The sequence below is a fragment of the Salvelinus sp. IW2-2015 genome, linkage group LG20, assembly GCF_002910315.2.
Source record: "Salvelinus sp. IW2-2015 linkage group LG20, ASM291031v2, whole genome shotgun sequence".
In the NCBI taxonomy this organism is placed as follows: Eukaryota; Metazoa; Chordata; class Actinopteri; order Salmoniformes; family Salmonidae; genus Salvelinus; species Salvelinus sp. IW2-2015.
The window spans coordinates 51,506,857-51,522,233 of NC_036860.1; the positions used below are offsets into that span (position 1 = coordinate 51,506,857).

General features: G+C 45.4%; 1 protein-coding gene across 2 annotated transcripts in view; it reads right to left on the bottom strand.

Annotated features, from left to right (window-relative positions):
• nf1b (neurofibromin 1b) overlaps positions 1-15,377 on the bottom strand; it is a 71,180-nt gene that overhangs the window by 42,699 nt on the left and 13,104 nt on the right. For both annotated transcript variants that reach the window (XM_024013354.2, XM_024013353.2), the window contains exons 8-23: positions 15,175-15,332; positions 14,890-15,063; positions 14,609-14,737; positions 12,168-12,242; positions 11,233-11,364; positions 4,437-4,571; positions 3,827-3,940; positions 3,645-3,724; positions 3,373-3,496; positions 2,881-3,127; positions 2,628-2,701; positions 2,422-2,505; positions 1,972-2,313; positions 1,727-1,866; positions 1,489-1,611; positions 1,114-1,197 (exon numbers count right to left, since the gene is read on the bottom strand). In XM_024013354.2, coding sequence (XP_023869122.1) covers positions 1,114-1,197; positions 1,489-1,611; positions 1,727-1,866; positions 1,972-2,313; positions 2,422-2,505; positions 2,628-2,701; positions 2,881-3,127; positions 3,373-3,496; positions 3,645-3,724; positions 3,827-3,940; positions 4,437-4,571; positions 11,233-11,364; positions 12,168-12,242; positions 14,609-14,737; positions 14,890-15,063; positions 15,175-15,332 — 2,215 coding nt within the window. The remainder of the gene's footprint in view (positions 1-1,113; positions 1,198-1,488; positions 1,612-1,726; positions 1,867-1,971; positions 2,314-2,421; positions 2,506-2,627; positions 2,702-2,880; positions 3,128-3,372; positions 3,497-3,644; positions 3,725-3,826; positions 3,941-4,436; positions 4,572-11,232; positions 11,365-12,167; positions 12,243-14,608; positions 14,738-14,889; positions 15,064-15,174; positions 15,333-15,377) is intronic.

The window sequence follows — 15,377 nt, forward strand, 5'->3', positions numbered from 1 at the left end:
TTCATGACTACAGATGTGAGTGCTACGGGGCGGTAGTCATTTAGAAAGGTTACGTTGGCGTTCTTGGACACAGGGACTATTATTTTCTGCTTTAAACATGTGGGTATTACAGACTGGGTCAGGGAGACGTTGAAAAAGTCAGTGAAGACACTTGCCAGATGGTCAGCCTATGCTCTGACTACGCGTCCTGGTAATCCGTCTGAATGTTAACGTGTTTAAAGGTCTTACTCACATCGGCTACAGAGTGTGATCACACTCATCCAGAACAGCTGGTGCTCTCATACATGGTTCAGTGTCGCTTGCCTCGAAGCTAGCATAAAAGGCATTTAGCTCGTCTGGTAGGCTTGCTTCACTGGACAGCTCTCTGCTGGGTTTCCCTTTGTAATCCGTGATAGTTTCCAAGCCCTGCCACATCCTGACGAGCGTCAGAGCCGGTGTAGTAGGATTCGATCTTAGTCCTGTATTGATACTTTGTCTGTTTGATGGTTTGTTGCAGGGCATAGCAGGATTTCTTATAAGCATCCAAATTGGTGCCTGTAATTCCTGGCTTCTTGTTGGGATATGTACGTACGGTCACTGTGAGGACTGTGGCGGAAGAATCAGAATTAGTTAGGTAACATAGATAATTAAGATGTCTTATCTGCATAATATGCTTATTATAAGAATGTATCCCTTCGGACTCTGGTGTTGGCAGTTGCACTTCCTCCCTCAGCTTGGGCTTAGTAACCTGGGGCCCAGAGAGGGGAGAAGTCAGGCTTGTCTTTCACATGTCTCTGGTGCTATGCAGCATATCAGAAAGATTAGAGCACAGGAGAGAACATTGTCTTCATATGTGAATGTGTCTTTACCTATTCTAAACCATGTGAAGGGATGGTGTGATTGATGGGTAACCATGTACTTGTCTCCACAATGTCTGTGAGCCAGTCACTCCCTCCTTGGGGGAGATAAGGTCTGAGAAAAGATATGTGGGGTAGTGTCTGGAACCATTGTATGTCATCTCTGATGTTGCACCTAACCTGGGGGAGTGTATGACCTAGAGGCTCACTCCCCTCAGTGAGCTTGTCCAGGATTGCAGTCAAGYYGGGGGGGGGGGGGGGGGTAGTAGTACAGTACCTGGTAAGACACTTGACATCATCATCAGCCGCCTGGTTTGAGGTGCCCATCACCCAGTCTGTTAGGTACTCCACCATCTTATTCCTGCCAGGGACAAATGGACATTATTTGACTGTATGTAAATGCAACGTCATGGTCTTTGTATTACTCCGTATCAGTTGATATGTTGCGGTAAACCTGGACAGTACAGAACATGTTTGACTGACAGTCTAGACTCCAGGAGGACATTCTCACCTGAACTTCATCTCCTGGCAGAAGGCCAGGTCGTCTCGATCTCTCACCTGAACTTCATCTCCTGGCAGAAGGCCAGGTCGTCTCGATCTCTCACCTGAACTTCATCTCCTGGCAGAAGGCCAGGTCGTCTCGATCTCTCACCTGAACTTCATCTCTTGGCAGAAGGACAGGTCGTCTCGTCTCTCCATCATCACCTCCACCAGCTGGCACAGCTTGGTCTTCATCTGGATGGCATGCACCATGTTGCCCAGGATACGCACGTACCTGCCAACACAACACAGGGCATGGGGAGAATGAGAGTGGGCAGTGTACTCACAGCACCAACGGTCTCATAGTCCAGGATAAGCATGCCATGGAGGAGAGGAGCGAAGGCTTTTACCTGACCAGGTTGAGCATCATGGTCTCTATGCTGGCCTGTCCCAGGTGCTCTGAGCTGCCCTCAGTGTTGTTGTCCAGTAGGTTCTTCATGATGGCAATGGTCTGCTCCACAAACTGGGTGTTAGTGTCATTGATGGGAACCTAAACAGATACAAAAAATTATACATTTTACCACACAGGTTAACAGTGTCTTTGGATTTACAGGTACAACCCTTTTCACTGTACATGTGTATGTGTTCCTCTCACCGGCCCCTGTGCGTCGAAGAAGCGGCTGATGCTGTTCTTCAGTTTGTTGAAGAGCATGGGGTAGAGAGCTGGGCTGAGCTCCAGGCCCACCAGATCCTTAACATTGGTCCGGATCTGAACACCCTTTTCATGGCTGCAAACCATGAGGGACAGCAGGCGGTCCAGGAAGCGGCCCAGGGGCGTCTCCGTGTTCCCCTCACAGGAGCCCATGGAGATCATGGAGCCCTTCCTCTCACTGAGAGGCCCCATGGGGGGGCTGTAGGTGGCCAGGCCTGGGGCGCTGCGCTGCTGCAGACACACACCTCCCAGAGCACACAGGAAGCCAGTCATGTTGATCCACTCCTGGACACAGATAGGAGCAAGATCAATCCACAACCAAATAATTTGTGAAGTGTATTTTGATGTGCGTAAGGAGAATGCATAAGAACAGGCTCATGGATGTCTGCTTACCTGGCCATCCTCTAGCTTAGTTTTGGGATGGGTGAGGATTAATTTGGTCGCCTGCTCCCATTTTGCATGCGTGTCTTCCCATGCCTATGGGGAAGATTATAAAACAAAACAAATGTTGAGTTGATGTGAATATCGTGCTTCACAAACATTCTTCCATATTGAAGCATCTGGGTATGAACAGAAGCACAGCAGCAGGCCACTCTCACTTCTGTGTTTCCTGCAGTAGGATGTTCGATCCTCCTCAACAGAGCCATCACTCTCTTCTGCAGGGCTGACCGGCCTGAAAACACACAAACACACCATGACAGGAGCCTTGGCCTCAGACAGCCCCGACGTCATCACCTGCTTAGCTCTCATGCTGTGACTGCCCTCTAGAGGTGGTACTCTGTCTATACACCATAAGACACAGCACCGTCAACTCCAGGTTATAGGTCATTAGCACGTTCATTCACTACTAACCTGTGGACATCATGTTGCTGACGGAGGCAAACTCGATGAAGGTGTTGTAGTTGGGCAGGATGGTCTGGACCGGGACCTCGTCCACGCCACAGCGGACCTCAGCCTCCTCACACAGGTGTCTGAAGCAGGACATGGCCACCAGAACGGCCTCCATGTCAGGGCTCCACAGGAACATGTAGAGACACACCTCCAGCTTGGTCTGGGCCTGTCTGCAGATCGGGATGCCGCTGCCCACCGTGGCCCGCTCCTGGGGGAGGAAGACAGGACAGAAGGGTTAGAACAATGGAGATTAGTGAAACAAAGGTCACGTTCAGGAGGGGGTTCTGAATGTTATAGATATACAACATGTCATGCATAGAGCTACCTTTTTGCTTTACTCAAAAAGACAAATAAATATGCCTAAATATAATTCTGAACATTCTATAACATTGTGCCCTCCTGGATGAGACCCACAGGTATAAGGACTACAAAACCCACAACACTGTGGCTCACCTTGTTCCTGAGGAGGAACTTGTTCCTGCAGATGAGGATCTCCCTCAGCCACTTAAGGATCTCTGTACTGTTGATCATCTGGTGGCCAACCAGCTTCTTACAGATGAAGAAGAGCACCTGGGAACTGTAGGGTACAACAGCCAATCACAGTCAAACTGGTGACCTCCATCTGTGCTAACCAATCAGCACCAACGAACACTCAATTTTACCTGGCATCTAAGGTAAGAGAACATCTATAAAACAAGGTAGATAAAAAGGAGGGCTGAGGCTACCTGATGTCCCAGAAGGTTTCAATGGGAGCATCTGGGTTCCACAGCTCTATGGCCTCAGGTTGATGCAGGACCAAGAGGGCCTATAAAAAGGAAGAGAACACAAGGAGTATGTTTTAGCTACTGTGGCAAAATGTAACCATAATGGAGAAAAGGAGAGCGAGAGAAAGAGAGATGGGGCTCACCTCCATGGCCTCCTGTGAACACTCTCCCATGTTGGCCAGAGGCACCAGCTGCACCAAGCCGGTGATCAGCTCTGCTGTGCTGCTCTGGATCTCCTGACCCTGCTTACCCGGGTTCTGACACACACACACACACACACACACACACACTAAACAAACGCGTATACAACTACACAGCAATGTACAAACATGCCAAGAGTGGCTTTCCCGGTCTAGTCTGCCTAAAAGTCTTTGCAAATCCCAAACCAGTTTAAAAGGGTGGCACACATCACACCGAATGTGGATCTCCCGTTCTTCTACCGATTATTGAGTGTGCTGTTGACGTCCGACATTTTTCGCACAATTCTACATGTAAAATCGGTTTGAAAGTACTCTCGGCAGGCAAACGCTATTGGTGTGTTCGAGCCCTAAGACTTTCTAACAAGTCTCTAACCTAACACTTGGCTAATTTGTCTAAATCTGACCCAGGAAGTGGAATTAACGATAAATCGCAACACAACAAATGTAGAATTAAAGGATAAGTACAACTACTGTGTTACACGGCCATCATCAAACAGCAAAAGACACATTATTTCTGTCCAGGAGTCCTAAAGTAAACAGAGCAAACACTAACATGTAGCATGAGTTTGGGGTCAGCATGGATGAGCTTGACGAGAGCCAGCAGAAGGTACTTGTGGCTACGCGTGTCCAGGTCTGTGGTCTTCTCCTTGAACTTCAGACTGGTCATCTTCTCCTTGAAGGTCAGACTCTGAAGTAAACAAACAGTAGAGACTAGCCATTAGCAGGAGCATTCTTTTAAGATGAGTGAGAGTGATAGAAAAGAGCAAGGTAAACATTGAAAAAATAAGTAGAGGAGAGGGAGAAACAGATGCAGAGTATCTCTACTGTAATCAGACAAACAAGTTCCCACCCTCAGAGCAACAGTGACCCAGCGCACAGGGATCAGGAGAGCCACCAGGAGAGAAGGAATCAGGGGTCAAACAGGGGGCGCGATTAGAGAGAGAGAGACACTGTTTCATAAGTGCCCTTCATTGGTGAGCCATGAAACAGGAGGTGGACAAACAGACAGGAGCCTAAGGGGCCATGCCTAAACCATCATGGGCTGGCCACCATGAGGGAGTCAGGCCCACACACAAACACCAAGACACTGCAAACAGGAATTATGGATGAGGAAATAGCATTCTAGTTTCGTTTGAAGGAAATATTCAACTATGCACCAACACAATCTATAGGTCTCTCATCCGTTCACAGGTGATAAACACAACCAAGTAGCCATCCATAGAACCTAGTTTGAAGGCATATCAACACTGTGATTATATTAAAATCCTCCATTTAGGAGTTCAAATAAAGATGATGAACAATCCAAAGTATTTGTGAGTGTGCAAGTAGGACTCAGCCTCAACAGGCTGTAGTGCTGAGCAATTAACCAACAAGTCCGTTGTTTTTKTTTTTTAAAACAACTAATTGACCAACATTTGTTCAATTACTTTAACTTCTATTTGTTCAGTTTCAATGTGCAGTTTCTCTAGAAATAAATCAGATCAAGCCCGAACTGGCCGATTTAGTAGAGTTTAGTTTCCAACAGGCCAATGTTCCACATGGTTTAGCGCAGAAAACGTGGTAATTAACTACAATGACCATAATCCATTGCGTGCCTATTTGTCCAGTCTGTGTGGGGCAGACACTGAGGGAGAAGAGAGAAGAACGTGCGAGAGAGAGCAGTTGCTTTGTGAGTTATCTACCTGAAAATACACAATCTAAGTGATTGATAGTTGGTATTCAGCAGTAATAAAAGTATGCCTCATTGACTTTAAAGAACTACTAAAATAGTGATTTTGTCAGACAGCATAGGCAGCAGATCTATAGAGATGAGATGACTTGGAACTAAATAATAAAGTCATCACATAAAACAAACTGAAATATTTTAGTAAAGTATTGTGAATAAATTATGGTTAATAGGCAGTAATGGTCACAAACATTGGCCTTTTATTAATTGTTGTATTCTGTTTTGTTACAGCATTCAACCCACATAATGCATAGTGCATTTAATGTTGAATTATATCTTAACGAAAATCGAAAACCGTGGTTATTTTTTAATAACCGAAACGACCTCAAAAAGCACTACAAATCGCTCAGCACTAACAGACTGAGAAGCATGCTCCAGGAGCTAGCCTAGCATACAGATGAGATGGAGTGGAGGGAGGAGTTGGACGCAGGCTCACTTCAACCAGAGCACAGAGGAGGTGGAGGACGACAGGGGCTCTCTCTTATCTGTGGTAGCCTGAGGGTGGGGTCAGGGGTTAGAGGTCAGCTGCAGAGGAGTCGGAAGGAGGAAGTGTGGGGAGTGGTAGGGGTGGCAGTTATACTTACAGCAACAGACGCCCACTGCCATGCAAAACAGTGACTGTGACAGGTTGGCATCTGAGTGAGTGAGCGGCAGCAGCCAGGTCAAAGAAAATGGAGGAGAAGGAAAGAACGGGGCAATATGAAGAGAAAATAAGCAGAAGACAAAGAAGCACCACCGAGTCAATGATGTCAGAGAGTTCCCTCTGCCGTCCTTCACCTCCATGAGATGAGTAGACCACACACACACAGATAAGAGCGAGATGACACGCGCACACACAAAATGAGAGGGAAGTGAGTGGTTATCAAAGATGGTTATCAAGAGAGTTACTAGATTTATATACAGTACCAGTCAAAAGTTTGGACACACCTACTCATTCTAGGGTTATCCTATATTTTTACTATTTTCTACATTGTATAATAATAGTGATATCAAAACTATGAAAAAACACACATGGAATCATGTAGGGGGAAAAAAATCTAAATATATTTGAGATTCTTCAAAGTAGCCATCCTTTGCCATGATGACAGATTTGCATACTCTTGGCTTTACCTGGAATACTTTTCCAACTCTTGAAGGAGTTCCCACATATGCTGAGCACTTGTTGGCTGCTTTTCCTTCACTCTGCGGTCCAACTCATCCCAAACCATCTCAATTGGGTTGAGTTCGGGTGATTGTGGAGGCCAGGTCATCTGATGCAGCACTCCATCACTCCCCTTCTTGGTCAAATAGCCCTTACACAGCCTGGAGGTGTGTTTTGTCATTTTCCTGTTGAAAAACTAAATCATAGTCCGACTAAGCGCATACAAGATGGGATGGAGTATCGCTGAGGAATGCTGCGGTACCCATGCTGGTTAAGTGTGCCTTGAATTATAAATAAATCACAGACGGTGTCACCAGCAAAGCACCCTCACACCATCACACCTCCTCCTCCATGCTTCACGGTGGGAACCACACATGCAGAGATCATCCGTTAACCTACTCTGCGTCTCACAAAGATACGGCGGTTGGAACCAAAAATCTCTAATTTGGACTCATCAGACCAAAGGACAGATCTCCAACGGTCTAATGTCCATTGCTCGTGTTTCTTGTGCCAAGCAAGTCTCTTCTTATTGTTGTCCTTTAGTAGTGGTTTCTTTGCAGAAATTTGACCATGAAGGCCTGATTCATGCATCCTCCTCTGACCAGTTGATGTTGAGATGTGTTTGATACTTGAACTCTGTAAAGCATTTATTTGGGCTGCAATCTGAAGTGCAGTTAACTCTAATGAACTTATCCTCTGCCGCAGAGGTATCTCTGGGTCTTCCTTTCCTGTGGCGGTCCTCATGAGAGCCAGTTTCATCATAGCGCTTGATGGTTTTTGAGACAGCACTTGAAGACACTTTCAAAGTTCTAGAAATTTTCCAGGTTGACTGACCTTCATGTCTTAAACTCATGGACTGTTTTTTCTCTTTGCTTATTTGAGCTGTTCTTGCCATAATATGGACTTGGTCTTTTACCCAATAAGGGCTATCGTCTGTATACGACCCCTACCTTGTCACAACACAACTGATTGGCTCAAACACATTAAGGAAAGAAATTCCACAAATTATTTTTTTAACAAGGCACACCTGTTAATTGAAATGCATTCCATAAATAAAAATAAGAATGGCATGGCTCAAAGGTTTTGTATTTATTTTCTGTAATACCAACTACCCCACCGAAGACATTCTTTAAAAAAGTATACTCAGTCATAAGACTTAACGTGGGCAAATAAAATTCATAGAATAAAAAGGAAAGTTTTACATCATCTAAATCTGAGGGTGGTTTGAACCTTCCAGACTTGGAACTGTATGAACTCCCCACCCAAGGCTTTTACTTGCGACATATACACTATATGGCCAAAAGTATGTGGACATCCTTTCAAATTAGTGGATCCGGCTATTTCAGCCACACCTGTTACTGACAGGTGTATAAAATCGAGCACACAGCCATACAATCTCCATAGACAAACTTTGGCAGTAGAAAGGCCTGTACTGAAAAGCTCAGTGACTTTCAACGTGGCAACATCATACAATGGCACCTTTCCAACAAGTCAGTTCATCAAATTTCTGCCCTGCTAGAGCTGCCCCAGTCAACTGTAAGTGCTGTTATTGTGAAAAGGAAACGTTTAGGAGCAACAACGGCTCAGCCGCGAAGTGGTAGGCCACACAAACTCAGAACGGGACCGCCGAGTGTTGAAGCATGTAACGTTTATAAATCATCTGTCCTTGGTTGCAACACTCATTACCGAGTTCCAAACTGCTTCTGGATGCAACGTCAGCACAAGAACTGAAATGGGTTTCCATGCCCAAGCAGCAGCACACAAGCCTAAGATAACCATGCGCAATGCCAAGCATCGGCTAGAGTGATGAATCACACTTCACCATCTGGCAGTCTGACGGACTAATCTAGGTTCGGGGGATGCCAGGAGAACGCTACCTGCCCCAATGCATAATGCCAACTGTAAAGTTTGATGGAGGAGGAATAACGGTCTGGGGCTGTTTTTCATGGTTCGGGCTAGGCCCCTTAGTTCCAGTGAAGGGAAATCTTAATGCTGCAGCAAACAGTGACATTCTAGACCAGGCATTCCCAAACTGGGTATGGAGGTACGCACAATGCCGTTGGGGGTACGCCAAATAAAAATGTAAATGTATTCACATTTTCAAACAGTCCATTTATATTCAATGTGCGGGACAAAATTGAGGCTGATTAAGAAGTTGGACAACACACAGGTCTTTCCATCATTGTATGATTTTTTTGTGTGCAAATGAACAAGCTTCCGGACAATGTCAAATGTGATATAGCGAAGCACCTGAGTGAGTTGGGTGTGCAGTTACGCAGGTACCTTCCCGAAACTGATGAAACAAACAACTGGATTCGTTATCCCTTTCATTCCCTGCTTCCAGTCCACTTACTGATATATGAACAAGAGAGCCTCATCGAAATTGCAATAAGCGGTTCTGTGAAAAATGTATTTAATCAGAAGCCACTGCCAGATTTCTGGATTGGGCTACGCTCAGATTATCCTGCCTTGGCAAATCGTGCTGTTAAGACACTGATGCCCTTTGCAACCATGTACCTACAGTATGTGAGAGTGGATTCTCGGCCCTCACTAGCATGAATACTAAATACAGGCACAGACTGTGTGTGGAAAATTATTTAAGTCTGAGACTCTCTCCAATACAACATTGCAGAGTTATGTGCATCCTTTCAAGCACACCCTTCTCATTAACCGGTGGTGAGTTATTCACACTTTAATTTAACAAATAAAGTTTTAAATGTAAGATGGCGAAATAAAGAGCAAAATTATTGATTATTATATTATTTGTGCCCTGGTCCTATAAGAGCTCTTTGTGTAACAACCCGGCTCATGGGAAGTGACAAACTCACACTCATTCTTATGTTCAATAAATGTATCGTATAGTGTGTGTGTGTGTGTGTGTGTGTGTGTGTGTGTGTGTGTGTGTGTGTGTGTGTGTGTGTGTGTGTGGCAGGCTTACAATTACAAAAAACTACATTTGAGAGTGCGCTGACCCTGGTGCTAGAGGGGGTACGCAGCTGGAGGTTGAAAGTTTGAAGGGGTACGGGACTATAAAAAAAATGTGGGAACCACTGTTCTAGACGATTCTATGCTTCCAACTTTGTGGCAACAGTTTGTGGAAGGCGCTATCCTGTTTCAGCATGACAATGCCCCCGTGGACAAAGTCCATACGAAAATGGTTTGTCGAGATCGGTGTGGAAGAACTTCACTGGCCTGCACAGAGCCCTGTCCTCAACCCCATCGAACACCTTTGGGATGAATTGGAATGCCGAATGCAAGCCAGGCCTAATCGCCCAACATCAGTGCTTGACCTCACTAATGCTCTTGTGGCTGAATGGAGTCCCCGCAGCGATGTTCCAACATCTAGTGAGTGGAGGCTGTTATAGCAGCAAAGGGGTAACCAACTCCATATTAATACCCAGGATTTTGGAATGAGATGTTCGATAAGCAGGTGTTCACATACTTTTGGTCATGTAGTGTATCAAAACGTTTCGATTTTAAATATTTTCGACATCAGAGCAACCTTGAAGGAATCTTATTTGAGTTAGAGAAAAATAAACTATTGAAACCAAATGATGTTAGCACAAGATGGAGGGAAAGTTGGAGCACAAGTAACGAAATTACACTTAACGAAAATGTATGTTTAATCCAGTATAAACTAAATGTATAGAATTTATTATACACGAGAGAAAACTCAAAGTCTACAGCACAATAGCAGAGTCATGTCTTAAGTGTAAAACTAATAGCTTTCTGGGAATGCTATGAAGTCCAAAATGTTTGGACGGAGCTAGAAAGTTGGCTGTCAGAAGTATTACAATGTAAACTTACTTTTAATCTATCTGTCTGCATATTTCATGACATTGCATATAGTGGTGTAGTGAGATACCCAATGAGCTGGACGATTCATCACTCATCTTGAAAAAAACATGTACTAAAAACTTGGAAATCAATCAATCCGCCATCATGAACACAATGGAAAAATGGAATGATTTATTATTAAAATAGCATGGGAGACCACAAAAAACAAATTGGTACAATTTAAGGCCAAGTGGCAAACAATAATGCACTAAGGATGGGGGTGTGAGCATACGGGTCTGGGCAGAGAGATGTAGTTGTTGTTTGAGTGCGTCTGTAAGTTTGTTGTTTGTATGTATAAGTTTGTATTTGGAGGGGGGGAGAAAAAGAAAGTGTCTTGGGGCGGGGGGGGGGGGGGGGGGGGGGGGGGGGGGGGGTGGGGGGGGGGGGGGGGGGGGGGGGGGGGGGGGGGGGGGGGGGTGGGGGGGTGATTTGCCTCCCGTTGTGCTGTGAAGCTCCTGCTCTCGCACAGTAAAACCACACACAGACACTGCAGTCTGGCAGTAAATAACACATCTCATCCCAACATGGCCCATTCATTAAAAAAACAATCATGCACACTCACACACACCGGTAAGATTTTGGGTTTCTTGAGTATTATTTTTGTTTCCAAGAGTGTGTGTTTTGTTGTGTGTGTGTGTGTCTTACCGGAGTCATGCGGAGGGGAGCGTGCGTACTGCAGCCCCTCATCACGTGACCCAGCGTCTCAGAAACCATGATCCTCAGCTCTCCTGAGTAGCAGTACACCGCATCAATCTTAGGCCACCAGTCCAATGGAGACTGCAGCAAAGGAATGGACAGAGGGTTAAACTCAATCTTCTAAACAAACCTACTGTAGGCTTCATTATAAAACATTTGAAACAGAAACGTAATCCTGTAGAGAGACTTGGATAATACACGGCTTGTAGGTTAAATAGTAATAGTGGGTGTTGAGTCTTATCCCAATCGAAAGTCATTCAGAAAATGACATGGGGCCTTCAGCCCAGTAGGATTTGTTAGGGTGGAGAGATGGGACTTATCCAGTTTGCCTGGAGGGGAGAAAGATGGTGGCTGTAGTCTGCTACTCTCTGTTACCCACCCACCAACCCAGACAGACAGAGACATGCAGGAACAAAAGCAGCCTCTGACTTCTGCTCACAGACAGGAAGTGCTTTGCGTGAGGGGGGTGAGAGAGAGACCAGTCATACTCTCACTCCCTCACACACACACACAGTCTCCCAGGCACATGGAGAGCTAATAAAAGGGTCTCTGTATGAAATCTTCCCTCAGGCACTTCCTATTGAAACACACAAACACACACACACATAAACCACATGAGTGTCTGCAGCACTTCCTCTCCCTGCATGGCTCATCCAGAGTGAGATGGTAGTCCATCTAATGGCTGGGTAATAGAGCCAGCCCAGTGTATACAGTAGTGACATCATCTACACAAAGTCACCACAGATAAGGTTACCACTGGTCATTCTAGACGTGCACACAGCATTGGTCACTTCATATACTTTGAATAGTGGCACTGGACATTGGCATTTGGTGTGTTGATTGATCCCTTAACCCTATGTTGGGCCATGACAACACACACTTACATTGGTGATGATTCTGTGTAGGGAGTTGACCAGGACGAAGTGGAATGTGGGAGGGGAGGATGACGCCAGGCAGACCTGAAATGGAGGAGAAAAATAAAGAAAGAGAGATAACCCAGAGATCACAGTCCTTACTTCAACACACCAGTATGTGGTTAAAAAGTGTGCATCAACAACCATTTCTATGAAATACTATACTCCAAAACTCAGCTCCATCATTCATTGAATCAGACGGCTCATTCATCACAAAACCCACTGACATTGCCAATTACTTTAATGATTTTTCCATTGGCAAGATTAGCAAACTTAGGCATGGCAGCAACGACATTACACATCCAAGTATAACTGATCAAATTATGAAAAACAAGCATTGTAATTTTGAATTCCGTAAAGTGAGTGTGGAAGAAGTGAAAAAACTATTATTGTCTTTCAACAATAAGCCACCGGAGTCTGACAACTTGGATGGAAAATTACTGAGGATGATAACGGACGATATTGGCCCTCCTCTATTTACCATATCTTCAATCTAAGCCTAGAGTGTGCCTGGAGGAAAGCAAAAGTAATTATGTTACCCAAGAATAGTAAAGCCCCCCTTTACTGGCTCAAATAGCCAACCAATCAGCTTGTTACCAACCCTTAGTAAACTTTTGGAAAAAATTGTGTTTGACCAGATACAATGGTATTTTACTGTAAGCACGCTTATAGGGAAGGACATTCAACAAGCACGGCACTTACACAAATGCCTGATGATGACTGATGATTGATTGGCTGAGAGAAATTGATGATAAAAAGATTGTGGCAGCTGTTTTGTTAGACCTCAGTGCGGCTTCTAACGTTATCGATCATAGTCTGCTGATGGAAAAACGGATGTGTTACAGCTTTACACCCCCTGCTATATTGTGGATAAAGAGTTACATGTCCCCCCCCCCAAAAAAAATGTACCCCTTTTTCTCCCCGATTTCATGGTATCCAATTGGTAGTTACAGTCTTGTCTCATCGCTGCAACTCCTGTATGGACTCGGGCGAGACGATGGTCGAGAGCCATGCGTCCTCCGAAAAACGACCCAACCAAGCCACACTGCTTCTGATACAATGCCCGCTTAACCCGGAAGCCAGCCACACCAATGTGTCGGAGAAAACACTGTACACCTGGCAAACGTGTCAGCGTGCATGCGCCCAGCCCGCCACAGGAGTCGCTAGAGCGTGATGGGACAAGGACATCTCTGCCGGCCAAACCCTCCCCTAACCCGGACGACACTGGGCCAATTGTGCGCCGCCCCATGGGTCTCCCGGTTGCGACAGACAGGTAACTATTTCCAGGCTCTAACAGAACACAGAGGGTGTTCTTTAATGGAAGCCTCTCCAACATAATCCGGGTAAAATCAGGAATTCCCCTGGGCAGCAGTCTAGGCCCCTTACTTTTTTAAATCTTTACTAATGACATGCCATTGGCCTTGAGTAAAGCTATGTATGCGGAGGACTCAACACTATACACGTCAGTTCTACAGCGAGTGAAATCACTGCTTAACAAAGAGCTGCAGTCAGTTTCAGAACAGGTGGCAAGGAATAAGCTGGTCCTAAATATTTCAAAAACTAAAAGCATTGTAATTTGTGACAAATCATTCACTAAACCTCAACTGAATCTTGTAATGAATAATGTGGACATTGAGGTGACTAAATTGCTTGGAGTAAGCCTGGATTGTAAACTGTCATGGTCATAACATGTTGATACAACAGTAGCTAAGATGGGGAGAAGTCCGTCCATAATAAAGCACTGCGGTCTTTTTAACAACACTATCAACAAGGCAGGTCCTACAGGCTCTCGTTTTGTCGCATCTGGACTATGGTTCAGTCGTGTGGTCAGGTGCCACAAAGAGGAACCTTGGAAAATATTAATTGGCTCAGAACAGGGCAGCACGGCTGGCCCTTAAATGTACACGGAGAGCTAATATTAATCATGTGCATGTCAATCTCTCATGGCTCAAAGTGGAGGAGAGATTGACTTAATCACTATTTGTTTATGTAAGAAGTGTTGACATGCTGAATGCATTGAGGTGTCTGTTCAAACTACTAGCACACAACTTGGACACCCATGCATAACTCACAAGACATGTCACCAAAGGTCTCTTCACAGTCCCCAAGCCAAGAACAGACTATGGGAGACTACAGGGAACTCTATTTCACATCAGGTAAATGATGCAAGCAGATAAAAATACACCGTATTGAACAGCAGGGATTGTGAAGAAACACACATGATAAGACATGCACATACAGATGGATGTGGTATTGTAAATATGTGATAGTGGAGTAGCGGCCTGAGGGAACACACTAAATGCATTGGGTAAGTGTTATGTAATATTTTAAACTGTATATATAACTGACTTAATGTTGCTGGACCCCAGGAAGAGTAGCTGCAGGGATCCTTAATAAATACAAATAAAAACCTTAAAATGCTGGTTGTTGTGGGGATTGATGCGGAAACAAGAGACAAAGCAGTCGATCATGAGGTCCACGTCTGCGTTCTGGCTTCCCGCCCCTCTGGAGAAAGGCTTGGCTGGGTTGAAGAGCAGGGCCTGACAGGAGAAGGGAGAAACAAAGTCCATAGCATCAGCTGTGACTGGTTACCACTGGTGACTAATACTGGATACTATGTTTATAATACCTTCCCATAACACTGATGATCAGAGGCTGAGATCAGAGGCTCAGATCTGTGGCTGATGCTCACCTTAAGGTCCACTACGATGGACTGCACCAGGAGGAAGATGACAGAGTGGTCCTCCCAGTTGATGTAGGTGGAGGCCTTGCAGAGTTTGACACAGGCGATGGCAGCACTCTCAGTCAGCTGTTTACTGCCCCCGTGGCCGGCCAGGGCCTTCCTCAGGTTCTCCAGGAACAGTTTCTGTTAGGGACAGAGAAGAGTACTGTATGAGAGAAGAGTAGTGTACTGTAAGACATGGCTGATTAGAACCCTAGTGTGTGTGCACTGCCCCGTGGGTGGGTTGTGTCTGACCTTATTGACCTTGGTGTCCTCTACAGTCTCTCTGGAGATGTCCTGTGTGATGTCGGGACAGAGGATGAGGAGGATGATCTGCAGTGGCCACACGGCTGCCTTCCTCTTGGCACTCTCAGCAAAACTGTCCACCAGGTCAAACAGCTTCTCTGCACAGTCTGGGAGAGACCGGGTCAGGCAACAACACAGTCAGGGAGAGACAC